The sequence below is a fragment of the Passer montanus genome, unplaced genomic scaffold (genome assembly GCF_014805655.1).
Source record: "Passer montanus isolate IOZ18808 unplaced genomic scaffold, ASM1480565v1 scaffold369, whole genome shotgun sequence".
NCBI lineage: Eukaryota > Metazoa > Chordata > Aves > Passeriformes > Passeridae > Passer > Passer montanus.
In genome coordinates this window covers 2,574-24,328 of record NW_024368474.1, presented here as the reverse complement: position 1 = coordinate 24,328, position 21,755 = coordinate 2,574, and the positions used below count along the sequence as shown (strand labels likewise).

The 21,755-nt window shown below is 59.1% G+C and overlaps 1 protein-coding gene across 1 annotated transcript in view; it reads right to left on the bottom strand.

Annotated features, from left to right (window-relative positions):
* Positions 1–19,921, bottom strand: part of LOC120505895 (ras/Rap GTPase-activating protein SynGAP-like) — a 30,257-nt gene extending 10,336 nt beyond the window's left edge. Inside the window, exons 1-11 of the mRNA XM_039716841.1 lie at positions 19,745–19,921; positions 19,566–19,664; positions 14,087–14,614; positions 13,346–13,900; positions 13,031–13,175; positions 9,758–9,902; positions 9,437–9,673; positions 6,838–7,039; positions 3,621–3,796; positions 1,172–1,213; positions 7–288 (exon numbers count right to left, since the gene is read on the bottom strand). Of these exons, the coding sequence (XP_039572775.1) occupies positions 7–288; positions 1,172–1,213; positions 3,621–3,796; positions 6,838–7,039; positions 9,437–9,673; positions 9,758–9,902; positions 13,031–13,175; positions 13,346–13,900; positions 14,087–14,614; positions 19,566–19,664; positions 19,745–19,888 (2,555 nt within the window). The 5' untranslated portion in view covers positions 19,889–19,921. The remainder of the gene's footprint in view (positions 1–6; positions 289–1,171; positions 1,214–3,620; positions 3,797–6,837; positions 7,040–9,436; positions 9,674–9,757; positions 9,903–13,030; positions 13,176–13,345; positions 13,901–14,086; positions 14,615–19,565; positions 19,665–19,744) is intronic.
* Positions 19,922–21,755: the final 1,834 nt, after the last annotated feature.

The window sequence follows — 21,755 nt, the reverse complement described above, 5'->3', positions numbered from 1 at the left end:
CCGGGCCGCAGCCCGCCCTGGCCCGCGCCGCCCGGCGCCGCGCCCCCGGCCAGCAGCTCGGCCGGCAGGCTGGGGATGCTGTCCACGCGTCCGTCCTGCAGGTCCAGCATGGAGACGCTCTTGCCGACGCCCAGCGCGCCGCCGCGGCCGCCCTCGGGCTCGGTCAGGTCCGAGCTGCTGGTGCAGTAGGCGGGCGAGGAGCGGGCGAGCGGCGGGCGGCTCAGCACCAGCACCTCGGGGGGACCCTTCTCCTGCGGCGGCGACGGCAGGCGCGGCACGTCCATGGAGCTGCGGGACCCACGGACGGACCGACGGACGGACAGACGGTGGAGGGGACATGGGATTGGGGCCGGGGATGGAGGGGACATGGGATTGGGGCGGGGATGGAGGAATGGGGGATGTGGGACGGGGAGCACACACGGGGTGAGGGCGGTTGGACACGGCCCCGATCCGTCTCTGGAATCTTTGTCCCGCTGCTGTCCCTGCCCCGCCCCATCCCCGCCTGTCCCACCCCGGCCCGAACGTTCCCGTTCCCATCCCGAATGCTCCCATCCCAAACGTTCCTGCCCCCATCCCAACATTCCATCCCAAACATTCCCGTCCTCATCCTGAATGTCCCCATCCCAAACATTCCCGTCCCCGTCCTCGCCTGTCTCATCCCCAGCCCTGTCTCCATCCTGATTCCAATCCCACTTTCATCCCCACCCCAATCCCAATCCCTATCCCAATCCCAATCCCAATCCCAATCCCAATTGCCATCCTGATCCCAACTCAAAATTCCCAAATCCCAAACCCCAAATCCCCCAAACCCCAAAACCCCCAAATGCTAAAGCCCATATCCCAAATTCCAAATTCCAAACCCCAATTCCCAAACCCCAAATCCCCAAACCCCAAATCCCAAACCCCAAATCCCCCAAACCCCAAAACCCCCAAATGCTAAAGCCCATATCCCAAATTCCAAATTCCAAACCCCAATTCCCAAACCCCAAATCCCCAAACCCCAAATCCCAAACCTCCAATCCCCAGTTCCCAAATCCGAAATACCAAATCCCCAATTTCCAAAATCGCAAAATCCCAAACTCCAAACCTGAAATCCCAGTCCCAATTTCCAATCCCCATCCCCCAAAATCCCCCAAAATCCCAATCCCCAGTCCCAGTTCCCGCCCCTCACCTGTTGAGCCCCCGGACCATGTAGGACTGGAGATCCACGGAGCTGCGGGGACAGGGACAGGTGAGGGCCAGGTGAGACCCCCAGGTGACACCCCCAGGTGAGACCCCCACGTGAGACCCGGGGACACCTGGGACAGGTGGGGACACCAGGGGACACAGGGCAGGACAGGTGACACCCTCAGGTGAGACCCCCAGGTGAGACTCCCAGGTGAGACCCGGGGACAGCTGGGACAGGTGGGGACACCAGGGGACACTGTGGGGGACAGGTGACACCCCCAGGTGAGATCTGGAGACACCAAGGGAATATGGAGGGGACAGGTGACACCCTCAGGTGAGATCTGGAGACACCTGGGACAGGTGGGGACACCAGGGGACACAGGGCAGGACAGGTGACACCCCTAGGGACACCTGGGACAGGTGTGAACACCAGAGGGACACAGGGCAGGACAGGTGACACCCTCAGGTGAGACCCCCAGGTGAGACCCCCACGTGAGACCCGGGGACACCTGGGACAGGTGGGGACACCAGGGGACACCGGGCAGGAGGGGTGGGGACATCAGAGGGACACCGGGCAGGACAGGTGACACCCCCAGGGACACCTGGGGCAGGTGTGAACACCAGAGGGACACAGGGCAGGACAGGTGACACCCCCAGGTGAGATCTGGAGACACCAAGGGAATATGGAGGGGACAGGTGACACCCTCAGGTGAGATCTGGAGACACCTGGGACAGGTGGGGACACCAGGGGACACAGGGCAGGAGGGGTGGGGACATCAGAGGGACACCGGGCAGGGCAGGTGACACCCCCAGGTGAGATCTGGGGACACCTGGGATAGGTGGGGACACCGGGGACACTGGGGCAGGACAGGTGACACCCCCAGGTGAGACCCAGGGACACCAGGGGAACACTAGGACAGGACAGGTGACACTTCCAGGGGCACCTGGGACAGGTGTGAACACCAGAGGGACACTGATGAGGACAGGTGACACCAGCAGGTGAGACCCCCCAGGCACACCTGGGACAGGTGAGCACACCAGAGGACACAGAGGGGGACAGGTGAGACCCCCAGGGACACCTGGGACGGGTGGGGGACACCAGGGGAACACGAGGGCAGGACAGGTGACACCCCAGGTGACACCCCCAGGTGAGACTCAGGGACACCAAGGGAACATGGGGGGACAGGTGGGACCCAGGTGAGGACACCAAGGGGACACCGGGGCAGGTGACACGCCCAGGTGAGGTCTGGGGACAGGTGGGGACATGGAGGGGACACCAGGGGAACACGAGGGCAGGACAGGTGACACCCCAGGTGACACCCCCAGGCACACCTGGGACAGGTGGGGGCACCCAGGGGACTCAGGGCAGGACAGGTGACACCTGCAGGTGAGACCCCCAGGCACACCTGGGACAGGTGGAGACATGGGGGGACACCAGGGCATGACAGGTGAGACCTCCAGGAACACCTGGGACAGGTGGGGACACCAGGGAACACAGGGCAGGACAGGTGAGACCCTCAGGTGAGACCTCAGGCAATGACAGGTGACATTGGGGGTCACAGGTGGGACGTGAGGGTCCCGCGGGTATTTGGGGGTCACCATGGGGACATTGGTGGGGCCACAGGTGGGCAGGGCCACCCCAGGTGAGAGTGAGGGCCACCAGGTGAGGCCAGGTGAGACAGGGGGACACTTTGGCCACAGAAGGGGACACAAGGTGAGACTGACAGGTGAGTGAGGCCACACCAGGTGAGGCCAGGTGAGACTTTGGCCACAAAAGAGGACACCAGGAGGGGCTGACAGGTGGGTGGGGCCACACCAGGTGAGGCCAGGTGAGATGGGGGACACCTTGGCCACAGAAGGGGACATGAGGTGGGGCTGACAGGTGGATGAGGCCACGCCAGGTGAGGCCAGGTGAGACTTTGGCCACACAGGGGGACACTGGGAGGAGCCGACAGGTGGGTGTGGTGACCCCAGGTGAGGCCAGGTGAGACGGGGGGACACTTTGGCCACAGAAGGGGACACAAGGTGGGGCTGACAGGTGGGTGGGGCCATGCCAGGTGAGGCCAGGTGAGGCCAGGTGAGACAGGGGAACACCTTGGCCACAGAAGGGGACACAAGGTGGGGCTGACAGGTGGATGAGGCCACGCCAGGTGAGACCGGGGGACATCTTGGATACACAAGGGGACACAAGAGGCAGGTGACAGGTGGGTGGGGCTACCCCAGGTGAGGCCAGGTGAGACAGGGGGACACTTTGGCCACACAAGAGGACATGACAGGGGCTGACAGGTGGGTGGGGCCACACCAGGTGAGGCCAGGTGAGACAGGGGGACACCTTGGCCACAGAAGGGGACACGAGGGGCAGGTGACAGGTGGGTGGGTGACCCCAGGTGAGGCCAGGTGAGACAGGGGGACACCCTGGCCCCGGAAGCAGGCACGGGGGCAGGTGCGCTCACCTGTTGAGGTCGCGCACGAGGTAGGGCTGCAGGTCGGCCGAGGGCCCGCGCAGCACCAGCCCCTTGGGCGGCAGCCGCTCGCCCTGGCTGGGCTGGCGCTGCAGGTGAGGGTTGCGCAGCGCCACGCTGATGTCCGTCAGCAGCCGCGGCAGCGGGCCCAGCTTCAGCAGCGCCTCCTGCGGGCAGGTGAGAGCCTGAGTGCACCTGGGGACACCTGGGGACACCTGAGTGCTCCTGAGTGCACCTGGGAGCACCTGGAAACACCTGAGTGCTCCTGGAACCTCATCCAGAGCAACCCCATTGATCTCCCAGTGACTGCAATGGGGCCCAGCTTCAGCAGCGCCTCCTGCGGGCAGGTGAGAGCCTGAGTGCACCTGGGGACACCTGGGGACACCTGAGTGCGCACCTGAGTGCACCTGAGTGCACCTGGAACCTCATCTAGAGCAACCCCATTGATTTCCCAATGACTCTGACAGGGCCCAGCTTCAGCAGCGCCTCCTGCGGACAGGTGAGCGCACCTGAGTGCACCTGAGTGCACCTGAGCGCAACTGAGTGTGCCTGAGTGCACCTGGGGACACCTGGGGACACCTGAGTGCAACTGGGGACACCTGAGTGCACCTGAGTGCACCTGGAACCTCATCTAGAGCAACCCCATTGATTTCCCAATGACTGCAATGGGGCCCAGCTTCAGCAGCGCCTCCTGCGGGCAGGTGAGCACCTGAGTGAGCCTGGGAACACCTGGGGACACCTGAGCGCACCCCCAATGCCTACAATGGGGCCCAGCTTCAGCAGCGCCTCCTGCGGACAGGTGAGCACCTGAGCACACCTGAGTGCACCTGAGCACACCTGAGTGCACCTGCAACCTCATCTACAGCAACCCCATTGATTTCCCAATGACTCTGACAGGGCCCAGATTCAGCAGCGCCTCCTGCGGACAGGTGAGCACACCTGAGTTCACCTGAGTGCACCTGGGGACAGCTGAGTGCACCTGGGAGCACCTGGGAGCACCTGAGTGTGCCTGGGAGCACCTGAGTGCACCTGAGAAGCACACCTGACTGCAGCTCAGCTCACCTGAGCACACCCGAGTGCATCTGAGGGCACCTGAGTGCACCCCCAATGCCTACAATGGAGCCCAACTTCAGCAGCGCCTCCTGCGGACAGGTGAGCACCTGAGCACACCTGAGTGCACCTGAGTGCACCTGAGCGCACCTGGAACCTCATCTACAGCAACCCCATTGATTTCCCAATGACTGCAATGGGGCCCAGCTTCAGCAGCGCCTCCTGCGGACAGGTGAGCACCTGAGTGCACCTGAGTGCACCTGCAACCTCATCTACAGCAATCCCATTGATTTCCCAATGACTCTGACAGGGCCCAGCTTCAGCAGCGCCTCCTGCGGACAGGTGAGAGCCTGAGTGCACCTGGGCACACCTGAGTGCACGTGGGAGCACCTGAGTGCCCCTAAGCACACCTGAGTGCATCTGAGGGCACCTGAGCACAACCGAGTGCAACCTCATCTAGAGCAACCCCATTGATTTCCCAATGACTCTGACAGGGCCCAGATTCAGCAGCGCCTCCTGCGGACAGGTGAGCACACCTGAGTTCACCTGAGTGCACCTGGGGACAGCTGAGTGCACCTGGGAGCATCTGGGAGCACCTGAGTGTGCCTGGGAGCACCTGAGTGCACCTGAGCACACCTGGGACCTCGCACTGACTGCACACGGGGGACCCCAATGACTGTGACAGGGCCCAGCTTCAGCAGCGCCTCCTGCGGGGGGCACTCAGCTCACCTGGGCACACCTGGGCACACCTGGGCAGGTGGGACCCCTGGGACCTCACCTGGGGGCACCCCAGGAGCCTCCCATGATGGGACACCTGCGATGGCTGGGGGGCGTCACCCCGCCCATGACCACCCCAGGTGAGGCTGTGCCTGCACAGGTGAGGCCGTGGGTGCACAGGTGAGGTTCACACCGCACAGGTGAGGCTCTGCCCGCACAGGTGAGGTTCTCACCACCCCAGGTGAGGCTGTGCCCGCACAGGTGAGGCCGTGGGTGCACAGGTGAGGTTCACACCACACAGGTGAGGCTGTGCCCACACAGGTGAGGCCGTGGGTGCACAGGTGAGGTTCTCACCACCCCAGGTGAGGCTGTGCCTGCACAGGTGAGGCCGTGGGTGCACAGGTGAGGTTCTCACTGCACAGGTGAGGCCATGGGTGCACAGGTGAGGCCATGGGTGCACAGGTGAGATTGTCACTGCACAGGTGAGGCTGTCACCACACAGGTGAGGGGCTCCCCAGGTGCGGTACCTTGCTGAGCTGGCTCATGACCTCCCAGAGCAGCGCGTGCAGCGTGGACATCCCCACGGCCACCCCCCAGGTGAGGCTGAGCCCACACAGGTGAGGTTCTCACGGCACAGGTGAGGCCGTGGGGAGCTCCCCAGGTGCGCCCAGGTGCGGTACCTTGCTGAGCTGGCTCATGATCTCCCAGAGCTGGTCCAGCAGGATATCCATCCCCACCATGATGGGACACCTGCGATGGCTGGGGGGCGTCACCCCGCCCATGACCACCCCAGGTGAGGCTGTGCCTGCACAGGTGAGGCCGTGGGTGCACAGGTGAGGTTCACACCGCACAGGTGAGGCTCTGCCCGCACAGGTGAGGTTCTCACCGCACAGGTGAGGTTCTCACCGCACAGGTGAGGTTCTCACCGCACAGGTGAGGCCGTGGGGGGCTCCCCAGGTGCGCCCAGGTGCGGTACCTTGCTGAGCTGGCTCATGACCTCCCAGAGCAGCGCGTGCAGCGTGGACAGCTCGCGGCCCAGGTCGATGTAGCCCTCGAAGCTGGTGCTGTTGGTCAGCGTGTCCAGGTTGGAGATCTCGTACAGGAACTGCTGCATGCTGGCCCACTCCAGCTCCAGGAACTCGTTCATGAACGCCATGTACTCCTCCTTGCTCCCGAACCTGGCACAGGGGCACAGGTGAGGGCGGGGCCGGCAGGTAGGCGGGGATACCTGGCGTCACCCCGCCCATGACCACCCCAGGTGAGGCTGTGCCTGCACAGGTGAGGCCGTGGGTGCACAGGTGAGGTTCACACCGCACAGGTGAGGCTCTGCCCGCACAGGTGAGGTTCTCACCGCACAGGTGAGGTTCTCACCGCACAGGTGAGGTTCTCACCGCACAGGTGAGGCCGTGGTGGGCTCCCCAGGTGAGCCCAGGTGCGGTACCTTGCTGAGCTGGCTCATGACCTCCCAGAGCAGCGCGTGCAGCGTGGACAGCTCGCGGCCCAGGTCGATGTAGCCCTCGAAGCTGGTGCTGTTGGTCAGCGTGTCCAGGTTGGAGATCTCGTACAGGAACTGCTGCATGCTGGCCCACTCCAGCTCCAGGAACTCGTTCATGAACGCCATGTACTCCTCCTTGCTCCCGAACCTGGCACAGGGGCACAGGTGAGGGCGGGGCCGGCAGGTGGGCGGGGATACCCCCAGCAGGTGAGGGTAGGGGAGCCAGGTGGGCGGGGACACCCCCAGCGGGTGAGGGTGGGGCAGGCAGGTGGGCAGGACACCCCCAGCAGGTGAGGGTGGGGCAGGCAGGTGGGCGGGGACACCCCCAGCAGGTGAGGGTGGGGCAGGCAGGTGGGCAGGGACACCCCCAGCAGGTGAGGGTGGGGCAGGCAGGTGGGCAGGGACACCTCCTGCCATCAGGTGGGCATGAACATCCCCCAGCAGGTGAGGGCGGGGCCAGCAGGTGGGCCCCAGCAGGTGAAGGGTGTCCCCAGTGTGAGGGGTAGGGTGGGAGGTGGCAGGTGAGGGGGAGGAAGGATGGGAAGTGGGGGTTGTCCATCATCCATCATCATCTGTTGCCATCCATTGTCAGCCACTGCCATCATTATCATCATCCATCATCATCCTTCATCCACCACCATCCATCCATCATCATCATCCTTTATCCACAGGAACATCTCCCAGCAGGTGAGGACAGGGCCACCAGGTGGGTGGGGACACCCCCAGCAGGTGAGGGCGGGGCTGGCAGGTGGGTGGGAGCACCCAATGGTTGAGGGTGGGGCTGGCAGGTGAGCAGGAACATCTCCCAGCAGGTGAAGATGGAGTCAGCATGTGGGTGGGGACACTCCCAGCAGGTGAGGGCGGGGCCAACAGGTGGGCAGGGACACCCCCAGCAGGTGAGGGTGGGGCAGGCAGGTGCGTGGGGACACCCCCAGCAGGTGAGGGCGGGGCCGGCAGGTGGAGGGAATCCGCAATGTGAGGGATGGAGTGGGAGGTGGCAGGTGAGAGGGGAAGGGTGGGAAGTCGGGGTTGTCCATCATCCATCATCATCTGTTGTCATCCATTGTCAGTCACCGCCATCATCATCATCATCCATCATCCATCCATCATCATCATCCTTCATCCACCATCATCATCCATCATCATCCATCCATCATCATCCATTATCATCCACCATCATCATCATCATCCATCATCCATCCATCATCATCATCCTTCATCCACCATTGCGTGGGGACACCCCCAGCAGGTGAGGGCGGGGCCGGCAGGTGGAGGGAATCCGCAATGTGAGGGATGGAGTGGGAGGTGGCAGGTGAGAGGGGAAGGGTGGGAAGTCGGGGTTGTCCATCATCCATCATCATCTGTTGTCATCCATTGTCAGTCACCGCCATCATCATCATCATCCATCATCATCATCATCATCCAACATCATCCATCATCCATCATCATCATCATCATCATCCATCATCCATCCATCATCATCCATCATCCATCCATCATCATCCTTCATCCATTATCATCCATCATCATCATCCTTTATCCATCATCATTCATCTATCATCCATCCATCCATCATCATCCTTCATCCATCATCATCAACATCCATCATCATCATGCTTCATCCATTGTCATCATCCATTATCACCTATCATCATCATCTACATCCTTCATCCATCATCATCATCCATCATCCGTCCCTCATCATCCTTCATCCATCATCATCATCCATCCCTCATCATCCTTCATCAACTGTCATCTTTCATCATCATCCATCATCATCCTTCATCCATCATCATCAACATCCATCATCATCATCCTTCATGCATTATCATCATCCATTTTCATCTATCATCATCATCAACATCCTTCATCCATCATCATCATCATCCATCCATCATCACCCTTCCTCAATTGTCATCTTTCATCATCATCCATCATCATCTACCATTATCATGCATCGTCAACCATCACCCATCATCGTCCATCATCATTAGTTGTCCATGGTTATTGGTCATCCATTGTCATCATCATCATCAATTGTCATCATCCATCATCCATCCCTCATCACCCGCCATCCATCATCATCCACCATCACCATCAACCACTGGTATTACCCATCATCATCCATCAACCATCATCATCCATCACCCATCATCATCCATCAACCATCATTATCTATCATCCATCATCATCACTGTCATCATTCATCATCCATCCATCCTTCATCAATCCATCATCCATCTCTCCATCCATCCATCCATCCATCCATCCATCCATCCATCCATCCATCATCCATCCATCCATCCATCATCCATCATCCATCCATCCATCCATCCATCATCCATCCATCCATCCATCATCCATCCATCCATCCATCATCCATCATCCATCCATCCATCCATCATCCATCCATCATCCATCCATCATCCATCCACCCATCCATCCATCATCCATCCATCCATCATCCATCATCCATCCATCATCCATCTCCACCATTCCACCCCTCCCTGACCCCGCCCCTTCCCCATTCCCTCGCCGCCCTCACTTGGTGAAGTTGGCCAAGTTCTGGATGACCTTGGCGATGAGGGTCAGCGTCCGCGCCGTCTGCTCGTCGGGGTACTCCTGCATGAGGCCGAAGAGGCTGGGGGACATCACGGCGGGGCACAGGAAGCGCAGGAAGAGCGAGGCGCTGATCAGGCGGTCGGCGATGTCCTCGCGCCCGCGCTCGGCGCAGCGCAGCCGCCACGAGGCGAACACCTCCTTCAGCTCCCGCGGGAACACGCTGCCGCGGGACACGGTGGCACGCGGTGTCACACGGCGTCACCCGGACCTCCCCGGGATGTCCCCGCCGCGTCCCCGCACTCACCAGTGGGAGTTGACCACCTTGCAGAGCGCCAGCTCGCAGCACATGCGCAGGTTGGCCTGGTGGTCGGCCAGGGTGGAGGCCGAGCACTTCATGGGGTCCACCTCGCAGTTCTCCTCCGACTCGTAGAGCGCACGGATGAACTCGCCTGCGGCACGGCGCGGGCAGGGGGACACGGGGACACCCACGGGGACACCGAGGGGCGGGGGGAGAAGGGACCCGACCGTGTCATGGAGGTGACAAGGGACCACCCAAAGATCTCATGGTGGTGGCGATGGAACCTAGCCATGAGTGAGGACCCGTCCAATGATATCATGATGGTGGTGATGGAACATGGCCGTGAGTGGGGACCACCCAAAGATCTCATGGTGGTGGCGATGGAACCTAGCCATGAGTGAGGACCCGTCCAATGATATCATGATGGTGGTGATGGAACATGGCCGTGAGTGGGGACCACCCAAAGATCTCATGGTGGTGATGGTGGAACATGGCCATGAGTACGGATCACCCAAAGATCTCATGGTGGTGATAGTGGAACATGGCCATGAGTATGGATCACCCAATGACCTAATGGCCATGAGTGAGGAACACCCAAAGATCTCATGATGGTGGTGATGGAACATGACTCTGAGTGCGGACCACCCAATGACCTAATAGCCATGAGTGAGGACCCATCCAATGATCTCATGATGGTGGTGATGGAACATGGCCATGAATGGAGACCACCCAATGACCTAATGGCCATGAGTGAGGACCACCCAATGATCTCATGATGGTGGTGATGGAACATAAGCATGTACTGGGGACCACCCAATGACCTAATGGCCATGAAATGGGACCGCCCAAAGATCTCATGATGGTGACGATGGAACCTAGCCATGAGTGAGACCCGTCCAATGATCTCATGATGGTGATGATGGAACATGACCATGAGTGGGGACCACCCAACCATGTCATGGATGTGAGAAGGGACCACACAAAGATCTCATGATGGTGGTGATGGAACATGGCCATGAGTGGGGAGCATCCAATGACCTAATGGCCATGAGTGGGGATCACCCAATGATCTCATGATGGATCATGATGGTGGTGATGGAACATGGCCATGAGTGGGGAGCATCCAATGACCTAATGGCCATGAGTGAGGACCACCCAAAGATCTCATGATGCTGGTGGTGGAACATAACCATGAGTGGGGACCACCCAACCACGTCATGGCCATGAAATGGGACCGCCCAAAGATCTCATGATGGTGACGATGGAACCTAGCCATGAGTGAGACCCGTCCAATGATCTCATGATGGTGATGATGGAACATGACCATGAGTGGGGACCACCCAATGACCTAATGGCCATGAGTGAGGAACACCCAAAGATCTCATGATGGTGGTGATGGAACATGAGCGTGAGTGGGGATCACCCAATGACCTAATGGCCATGAGTGAGGACCACCTAAAGATCTCAATATGATGGTGGTGGAACATAACCATGAGTGGGGACCACCCAACCATGTCATGGCCATGAAATGGGACCGCCCAAAGATCTCATGATGGTGGTGATGGAACATGGTCATGAGTGGGGACCACCCAACCATGTCATGGATGTGAGAAGGGACCACACAAAGATCTCATGATGGTGGTGATGGAACATGACTGTGAGTGGGGACCATCCAATGGTGTCATGGATGTGCGAAGAGACCAACCATTGATCTCATGATGGTGGTGATGGAACTTGAGCATGAGTGGGGACCAGCCAATGACCTGATGGCCATAAGTGGAGACCACCCAACCGCATCATGGATGTGAGAAGAGACCACCCAATGATTTCATGATGGTGATGATAAAATGTGGCCATGGGTGGGGACCACCCAAGATCTCATGATGATGGTGGTAATGGAACCTGGAACCACCCAATGATCTCATGGCCATGAGAAGGAAGGACCCAACAATCTCGCGATGGTGATGATGGAACCTGGTTATCAGTGGAGACCACCCAACCTCGTCATGACCACAAGAAGGGGCCACCCAGCCATGTCAGGGCCATAAGCAGGGACCACACGAATGTCACATGGCCACAAGGAGAGACCACCCAACCATCTCATTGATGAAGGTGATAGAACTTGATTATGAGTAGGGACCACCCAACCATCCCAGAACAATCTGACTGGGGACGTGGCCATGAAAAGAGACCACCCAATGATCTCATGGCCATGAGAAGGGACAACCCAACAATCTCATGATGGTGGTGATGGAACCGGGCTGTGAGCAGGGACCACCCAAACATCTCATGACCACAACAAGGGGCCACGCAACCATCTCATGAGGACAACAGGTGGCCACCCAAGCATCTCATGACCACCTGTGGGACCACCCAATGACCTCATGATGGTGGTGATGGAACCAGGCTGTGAGCAGGGACCTCCCAAACATCTCATGACCACAACAAGGGGCCACCCAACCATGTCATGGCCATGAGTAGAGACCACCCACATATCTTGTGAATGTGAGAAGGGACGACCCAACCATCTCATGATAGTGGTGATGCAATCTGGTCATGTGTGGGACCCCAAACAATGTCATGGCCATGGGAAGGGACAATCCAAGGATCTCATGATGGTTGTGATGGAAACTGGCCATGAGTGAGGACCACCCAATGATCTCACGATGGTGGTGATGGTGTGAATGGGCACCATCCAATGACCGCATAGCCATAAGTGGGGACCACCCAATGACCTCACGATGGTGGTGATGGTGTGAATGGGCACCATCCAATGACTGCATAGCCATAAGTGGGGACCACCCAAGCATCTCACCCAACCATGTCATGGCCATGAGTAGAGACCACCCACATATCTTGTGAATGTGAGAAGGGACGACCCAACCATCTCATGATAGTGGTGATGCAATCTGGTCATGTGTGGGACCCCAAACAATGTCATGGCCATGGGAAGGGACAATCCAAGGATCTCATGATGGTTGTGATGGAAACTGGCCATGAGTGAGGACCACCCAATGATCTCACGATGGTGGTGATGGTGTGAATGGGCACCATCCAATGACTGCATAGCCATAAGTGGGGACCACTCAAGCATCTCATGATGACAAGAAGGGGCCACCCAACCATGTCAATGCCATGAGTGGGGAACACCCAGTGATCTCATGGCCATGAGAAGGAACAATCCAACTTCATGGCCATGAGTGGGACCACCCATCCCACCACACCCCCGCCAACGAGACCACGCCCCCGCTGACACCCCCCAGTGCCATTGGCACTCACCAATGGCGTCCTTGAGGTATTTCTGGCCGATGAGCTTCAGATACTCCTCGATGGCTTTGGTGGCCAAGGTGTTCTCCCGGAAGATCAGATGCTCCCGGTCCATGAAACGATCCACCTCCGTCATGGCCATGTCCGACAGGAAGTCCTGCCCGCAACCGTCAGTGTGGCCCAGGGCCAGACATCCTTCTGTCCCTTCTCCATCATCCATCCATCCATCCATCATCCATCCATCCATCCATCCATCCATCCATCCATCCATCCATCCCAATCCATCCCAACCTCCCAGATCCCACCATTCCCACCCCGCAGCCCCACCTTGGCCTTGCCGGTGCTCTGCAGGATGTGCACCAGCGCGCAGGCCACCTCCTCCTTGCTCTTGACGCTGAGCACGGGCTCCAGCACGGCGCAGAGCATGCGGTAGTTGTTGGTGACGTACTCGGCGAACTCCTTGTAGAGCTCCATGGGCAGGATGCTCATGGTCTGGAAGCGGCTCTTGACCCGCAGCGCCGGGCACCCGGCCTTGCTCTTGCTGCCGCTGGGCTGGCTCAGGGGGTACCACTGCTCGGCGAAGTGCCGCCCGGTGACGCTGGCGATGGGGATGCTCACCATGCCCACGTAGTTGCTCTTGTCCTTCTTCCTCTTCTTGTCGGTGTCCTTGTAGAGGTGCAGGCGGATGGTGCGCACGGCCGGCAGGTTGTTGAACTCGAAGTGCTCGCCCCAGAAGACGTTGTCGGTGCGGGCCTTGCTGGTGGTGCGCGCGTACAGCATGTCGTCCAGGCACAGCTCGCAGTAGTAGCGCTTCTTGGGCGGCAGGTCGCGCGCCTCGATCACCCACAGCTTCAGCACGTTGTCCACGCGGCGGCTGTTGTCCTGCGGGGTCAGAGCCCGCGGGCACCCCGTGGTCAGGGCAGCGGGGAGCGGCAACGCCCATGGAGCGGCTCAGAGCTGCGAGGGGCCGTCCTTAGCCCGGGTGGGATCAGTGCCAGGTGAGCAGCTCAGAGCCGCGAGGGGCCGTCCTTAGCCCGGGTGGGATCAGTGCCAGGTGACCATCCCCACTGCCACCAGGTCGCAGGCCACCTCCTCCTTGCTCTTGACGCTGAGCACGGGCTCCAGCACGGCGCAGAGCATGCGGTAGTTGTTGGTGACGTACTCGGCGAACTCCTTGTAGAGCTCCATGGGCAGGATGCTCATGGTCTGGAAGCGGCTCTTGACCCGCAGCGCCGGGCACCCGGCCTTGCTCTTGCTGCCGCTGGGCTGGCTCAGGGGGTACCACTGCTCGGCGAAGTGCCGCCCGGTGACGCTGGCGATGGGGATGCTCACCATGCCCACGTAGTTGCTCTTGTCCTTCTTCCTCTTCTTGTCGGTGTCCTTGTAGAGGTGCAGGCGGATGGTGCGCACGGCCGGCAGGTTGTTGAACTCGAAGTGCTCGCCCCAGAAGACGTTGTCGGTGCGGGCCTTGCTGGTGGTGCGCGCGTACAGCATGTCGTCCAGGCACAGCTCGCAGTAGTAGCGCTTCTTGGGCGGCAGGTCGCGCGCCTCGATCACCCACAGCTTCAGCACGTTGTCCACGCGGCGGCTGTTGTCCTGCGGGGTCAGAGCCCGCGGGCACCCCGTGGTCAGGGCAGCGGGGAGTGGCAACGCCCGTGGAGCAGCTCAGAGCCGCGAGGGGCCGTCCTTAGCCCGGGTGGGATCAGTGCCAGGTGACCATCCCCACTGCCACCAGGTGAGTGTTCACACCGGCTGACCATCAACACCAGGTGACCATCAATACCAGCTGACCATCAACATCAGGAGGCCTTCAATGCCAGGTGACCATCCCCCTTGCCACCAGGTGATCGTGAACACCAGGTGACCACCCCACTGACACCAGGTGAGTGTTCACACCGGCTGACCATCACCACCAGCTGACCATCAACGCCAGCTGACCATCAACACCAGCTGACCATCAACACCAGCTGACCATCAACGCCAGGTGACCATCAACACCAGCTGACCAACCATCAATGCCAGCTGACCTTCAGCATCAGGAAGCCTTCAATGCCAGGTGACCATCAACGCCAGGTGACCATCCCCTCTGACACCAGGTGAGTGTTCACACCAGCTGACCATCACCGCCAGCTGACCATCAACACCAGGTGACCATCAACACCAGGTAACCATCAACGCCAGCTGACCTTCAGCATCAGGAGGCCTTCAATGCCAGGTGACCATCCCCCTTGCCACCAGGTGATCGTTAACGCCAGGTGACCATCAACGCCAGCTGACATCCCCTCTGACACCAGGTGAGTGTTCACACTGGCTGACCATCACTGCCAGCTGACCATCAATGCCAGATGACCATCAACACCAGGAGGCCTTCAATGGCAGGTGACCATCCCCCTTGCTACCAGGTGATCGTTAACACCAGGTGACCATCAATGCCAAGAGGCCATCCCCATTGCCACCAGGTGATCATTAACACCAGCTGGCCACCAACGCCAGGTGACCATCAACGCTCACTGACCATCAACACCCACTGACCACCAAGGCCAGCTGACCATCCCTATTGCCACTAGCTGATTGTTAACACCAGCTGGCTACCAACACCAGCTGACCATCAGCCCCCACTGACCATCAGCATCAGTTGACCATCCCCATAACCACCAGTTGATCATTAACACCACATTACCATCTACACCAGCTGACCATCTACACCAGCTGACCACACTCATCACCATTGCTCAACCGTCCTCACCCCCACCAGGTGACCATCAACACCAGCTGACCATCAACATCATGAACATCCTCAACACCAGCTGACCATCAACACCAGCTGACCATCAGCATCCCCTCCAACTGACCACCCAGATGACCATCAACACCCCCTGACCAGGCTCATCACCATTGCTTGACCGTCCCTACTCTGGCTGACATCAACACCAACGGACCACCCCCATTCCCATCAGATGACCACCAACACCACCTGACCATTCTCATCCCCACCAGCTGACCATCAAGCACAGGTGACCATCAACACCAGCTGACCGCGCTCATCACCACTGCTTGACCATCCTTATCCCAGCTGACATCAACACCGGGTGACCATCTTCATCCCCACCAGTTAACCATCAACACCGGGTGACCATCGACACACTTGGCCATAAACACCACAACCACCCCACCACCAGTTGACCATCAAACACCAGTTTGACCAGCTCCATCACCAACTGATGATCAATATCAGCTGTCCACTTCCATCACCAGCTGACCATTGACACCGTGACCATCCTCATCACCATGACCATCCCCACCAGCTGACCACTCCCATGACCAGTTAATCAACAACACCAGCTGACCATTTCTATTCCCACCACTTCACCATACCCATGACCAGTTGACCACTTCCATGACCAGTTGCCCACCCACATGACCAGTTGCCCACCCCCGTGACCCACTGTCTCTCCCCATCACCAGTTGACCATCAAACACCTGTTGACAAACCCATCCCCACCAGTTGCCCATCCCCATGACCAGTTGCCCACGCCCATGACCCACTGTCTCCCCATATCCAGCTGAACATCAAACACCAGTTAATGGCCCCCATCCCTGCCAGTTGCCCTCTCCCATGACCAGTTGCCCATCCCCATGACCAGTTGCCCTCTCCCATGACCAGTTGCCCATCCCCATGACCAGTTGTCCATCCCCGTGACCAGTTGTCCATCCCCACCAGCTGCCCTCTCCTGTTACCGGTTGACTCTCCCCGTAACCAGTTGACCGTCAAACACCAGTTGACCATTGAACACCAGTTAACAAACCCATCCCCATGACCAGTTGCCCACCCCCATGACCCATTGGCTCTCCCCATAACCAGTCGACCATTGTACACCAGTTAATGACCCCCATCCCCCAGCTGCCCATCCCCATGACCCATTGACCAACCCCATGACCCCTTGACTCTCCCCATCACCAGCTGACCATCAAACACCACTGACCACCCCCATCCCCACCAGCTGACAACTCCCCTGACCAGTTGACCCTCCCCATCACCAGCTGACCATCAAACACCAGTTAATGGCCCCCATCCCTGCCAGTTGCCCACCCCTGTGACCAGTTGACCCTCCCCATAACCGGTTGACCACCAAACACCAGTTGACCATCAAATACCACTGACCACCCCCATCCCCACCAGTTGTCCACTTCCATGACCAGTTGCCCATCCCCGTGACCAGTTGCCCACCCCCATGACCCATTGTCTCTCCCCATAACCAGCTGAACACCAAACACCAGTTGACCATTGAACACCAGTTAATGACCCCCATCCCCCAGTTGCCCACTTCTATGACCAGTTCCCCATCCCCGTGACCCACTGTCTCTCCCCATCACCAGCTGACCATCAAACACCAGTTAACAAACCCATCCCCACCAGTTGCCCATCCCCATGACCAGTTGCCCACCCCCATGACCACTTGTCCATCCCTGCCAGTTGCCCTCTCCCCTGACCAGTTGACTCTCCCCATCACCAGCTGACCATCAAACACCAGTTAACAAACCCATCCCCACCAGTTGCCCATCCCCATGACCAGTTGCCCACCCCCATGACCACTTGTCCATCCCTGCCAGTTGCCCTCTCCCCTGACCAGTTGACTCTCCCCATCACCAGCTGACCATCAAACACCAGTTAACAAACCCATCCCCACCAGTTGCCCATCCCCATGACCAGTTGCCCACCCCCATGACCACTTGTCCATCCCTGCCAGTTGCCCTCTCCCATGACCAGTTGTCCATCCCCATGACCAGTTGCCCATCCCCATGACCAGTTGTCCATCCCCGTGACCAGTTGTCCATCCCCACCAGCTGCCCTCTCCTGTTACCGGTTGACTCTCCCCGTAACCAGTTGACCGTCAAACACCAGTTGACCATTGAACACCAGTTAACAAACCCATCCCCATGACCAGTTGCCCACCCCCATGACCCATTGGCTCTCCCCATAACCAGTCGACCATTGTACACCAGTTAATGACCCCCATCCCCCAGCTGCCCATCCCCATGACCCATTGACCAACCCCATGACCCCTTGACTCTCCCCATCACCAGCTGACCATCAAACACCAGTTAATGGCCCCCATCCCTGCCAGTTGCCCACCCTTGTGACCAGTTGACCCTCCCCATAACCAGTTGACCACCAAACACCAGTTGACCATCAAATACCACTGACCACCCCCATCCCCACCAGTTGTCCACTTCCATGACCAGTTGCCCATCCCCGTGACCAGTTGCCCACCCCCATGACCCATTGTCTCTCCCCATAACCAGCTGAACACCAAACACCAGTTGACCATTGAACACCAGTTAATGACCCCCATCCCCCAGTTGCCCACTTCTATGACCAGTTCCCCATCCCCGTGACCCACTGTCTCTCCCCATCACCAGCTGACCATCAAACACCAGTTAACAAACCCATCCCCACCAGTTGCCCATCCCCATGACCAGTTGCCCACGCCCATGACCCACTGTCTCCCCATATCCAGCTGAACATCAAACACCAGTTAATGGCCCCCATCCCTGCCAGTTGCCCTCTCCCATGACCAGTTGCCCATCCCCATGACCAGTTGCCCTCTCCCATGACCAGTTGCCCATCCCCATGACCAGTTGCCCTCTCCCATGACCAGTTGCCCATCCCCATGACCAGTTGTCCATCCCCGTGACCAGTTGTCCATCCCCACCAGCTGCCCTCTCCTGTTACCGGTTGACTCTCCCCGTAACCAGTTGACCGTCAAACACCAGTTGACCATTGAACACCAGTTAACAAACCCATCCCCATGACCAGTTGCCCACCCCCATGACCCATTGGCTCTCCCCATAACCAGTCGACCATTGTACACCAGTTAATGACCCCCATCCCCCAGCTGCCCATCCCCATGACCCATTGACCAACCCCATGACCCCTTGACTCTTCCCATAACCAGCTGACCATTGTACACCAGTTAACGGCCCCCATCCCCACCAGTTGTCCTCTCTCATGACCAGTTGCCCACTTCCATAACCAGTTGCCCATCCCCATGACCTGTTGACCCTCCCCATCACCAGCTGACCATCAAACACCAGTTAACAACCCCCATCCCCCAGTTGCCCACTCCCATGACCAGTAGCCCATCCCCATGACCAGTTGCCCAACCCCATGGCCCATTGACCCTCCCCATAACCAGCTGACCATCAAACACCACTGACCACCCCCATCCCCACCAGCTGACAACTCCCCTGACCAGTTCACCCTCCCCATCACCAGTTGACCATCAAACACCAGTTAATGGCCCCCATCCCTGCCAGTTACCCGCCCCTGTGACCAGTTGCCCACCTCCATGACCAGTTGCCCACCCCCATGACCAGTTGCCCACTTCCATGACCAGTTGCCCACTTCCATGACCAGTTGACCCTCCCCATAACCAGTTGACCACCAAACACCAGTTGACCATCGAACACCACTGACCACCCCCATTCTCACCAGTCCCCATCCCCTCTAGCCCCGCCCCTCGCCGTAGCCCCGCCCATTCCCCACCTTGTTGGGCTTGACGGCGCGCTGCAGGTTCTCGATCCATTTGTCCCTCTCGGCCGCCGACCGGCAGGCGAAGCACTTGGTGCCCGACGCCGTGGTCACCTGCGGGCCCCGCCCCCCGCCACAGGTGAGCCACGCCCCCGGGAGGGCCCCGCCGCCGCGGAAGGTTCCGGAACGCCCACCTCGAAGCAGAACTCCTGGCCCAGGATGCTGCTGTGCACGGCCTTGATGATGGAATCCTCGTCCAGGTTGAGCTCCAGCGCCTCGGCCGCGCTCGAGGGGCTCAGCAGCGACTCGTGCGAGTGCGACTCCTTAAAGCTCTGCATCAGCCGGGCCCTGCGCGGGGCGGGAATTGCGGGAATTCGGGGGGGCTTTTGGGGGGGTGTGGGGGGGATTTTGGGGAGGTTTGTGCGAGTGCGACTCCTTAAAGCTCTGCATCAGCCGGGCCCTGCGTGGGGGGTTTGGGAATTTTGGGAATTCGGGGGGATCTGGGGGGCTCTGAGGGCATCTGGGGGGATTTGGGGGATTCTGGAGGGTTGGAAAGGGATTTGGGGGGGATTGGAGAGGTTTTACCTGGTTACCATGGCAACAGGTAATTCCAGACCTGTTTTACCTGGTTACCATAGCAACGGGGTCACTCAGGACCTGGGTTACCTGGTTACCATGGCAACTGGTCGTTCAGGATGTGGTTTACCTGGTTACCATGGCAACTGCTCACTCAGGACCTGGGCTATCTGGTTACCATGGCAACAGGTCACTCAGGACCTGGCTTACCCGGTTACCATGGCAACGGACCAGTTACCCTGGCGAAGGGGTCACTCAGGACCCAGGTGACCCGGTCGCCATGGCAACGGGCGACTCCAGATCCAGGTGAAGTGGTTACCATGGCAACGGGTCACTCAGCGTGCAGGGTTGTGCAGTTACCATGGCAACGGGCAGCATAAGACTCAGGGTTACCTGGTTACCATGGCAACGGGCAGCACAGGACCCGGGTTACCCGGTTACCGTGGACACGAGTTATTGCAGACCTGGGTCACCTGGTTACCATGGCAACGGGGTATTCAGAGCTCAGGTTACCCCGTTACCACGGCAACGAATTATTCCCGACCTGGTTCACCTGGTTACCATGGCAACGGGTCACTCTGGGCCTGGGTCACCTGGTTACCATGGCAACGGGCAATTCTGGGCCTGTGTTATGTGGTTACCATGCCAACGGGCAGCACAGGACCCGGGTTACCTGGTTACCATGGCAACGGGGTATTCGGAGCTCAGGTTACCCCGTTACAACGGCAACGAATGATTCCAGACCTGGTTCACCTGGTTACCATGGTAACGGGTCATTCGGGACCTGGGTTATGTGGTTACCATGGCAACAGGTCATTCCAGGACCTGGGCTGTCCTGTTGCCATGGCAACGGGTCATTCCGGTTACGTGGTTACCATGGCAACAGGTCATTCCGCATCCGGGCCACCTGGGAGTGCGGTAACCCGTTACCATGGTAACCGGGTTACCCGGCTCCTGACCTGGGTTACTTTGTTGCCATGGCAACGGGCCAGGTAATTCCAGACCTGTTTTACCTGGTTACCATGGCAACAGGTAATTCCAGACCTGTTTTACCTGGTTACCATGGCAACTGCTCACTCAAGATGTGGTTTACCTGGTTACCATGGCAACTGCTCGTTCAGGATGTGGTTTACCTGGTTACCATGGCAACGGACCAGTTACCCTGGCGAAGGGGTCACTCAGGACCCAGGTGACCCGGTCGCCATGGCAACGGGCGACTCCAGATCCAGGTGAAGTGGTTACCATGGTAACGGGTCACTCAGCGTGCAGGGTTGTGCAGTTACCATGGCAACGGGCAGCATAAGACTCAGGGTTACCTGGTTACCATGGCAACGGGCAGCACAGGACCCGGGTTACCCGGTTACCGTGGACACGGGCAGCACAGGACCCGGGTTACCTGGTTACCATGGCAACGGGGTATTCGGAGCTCAGGTTACCCCGTTACAACGGCAACGAATGATTCCAGACCTGGTTCACCTGGTTACCATGGTAACGGGTCATTCGGGACCTGGGTTATGTGGTTACCATGGCAACGGGTCATTCCAGGACCTGGGCTGTCCTGTTGCCATGGTAACGGGTTATTCGGGACCTGGGTTACCGGTTACCATGGCAACGGGTGACTCCAGATCC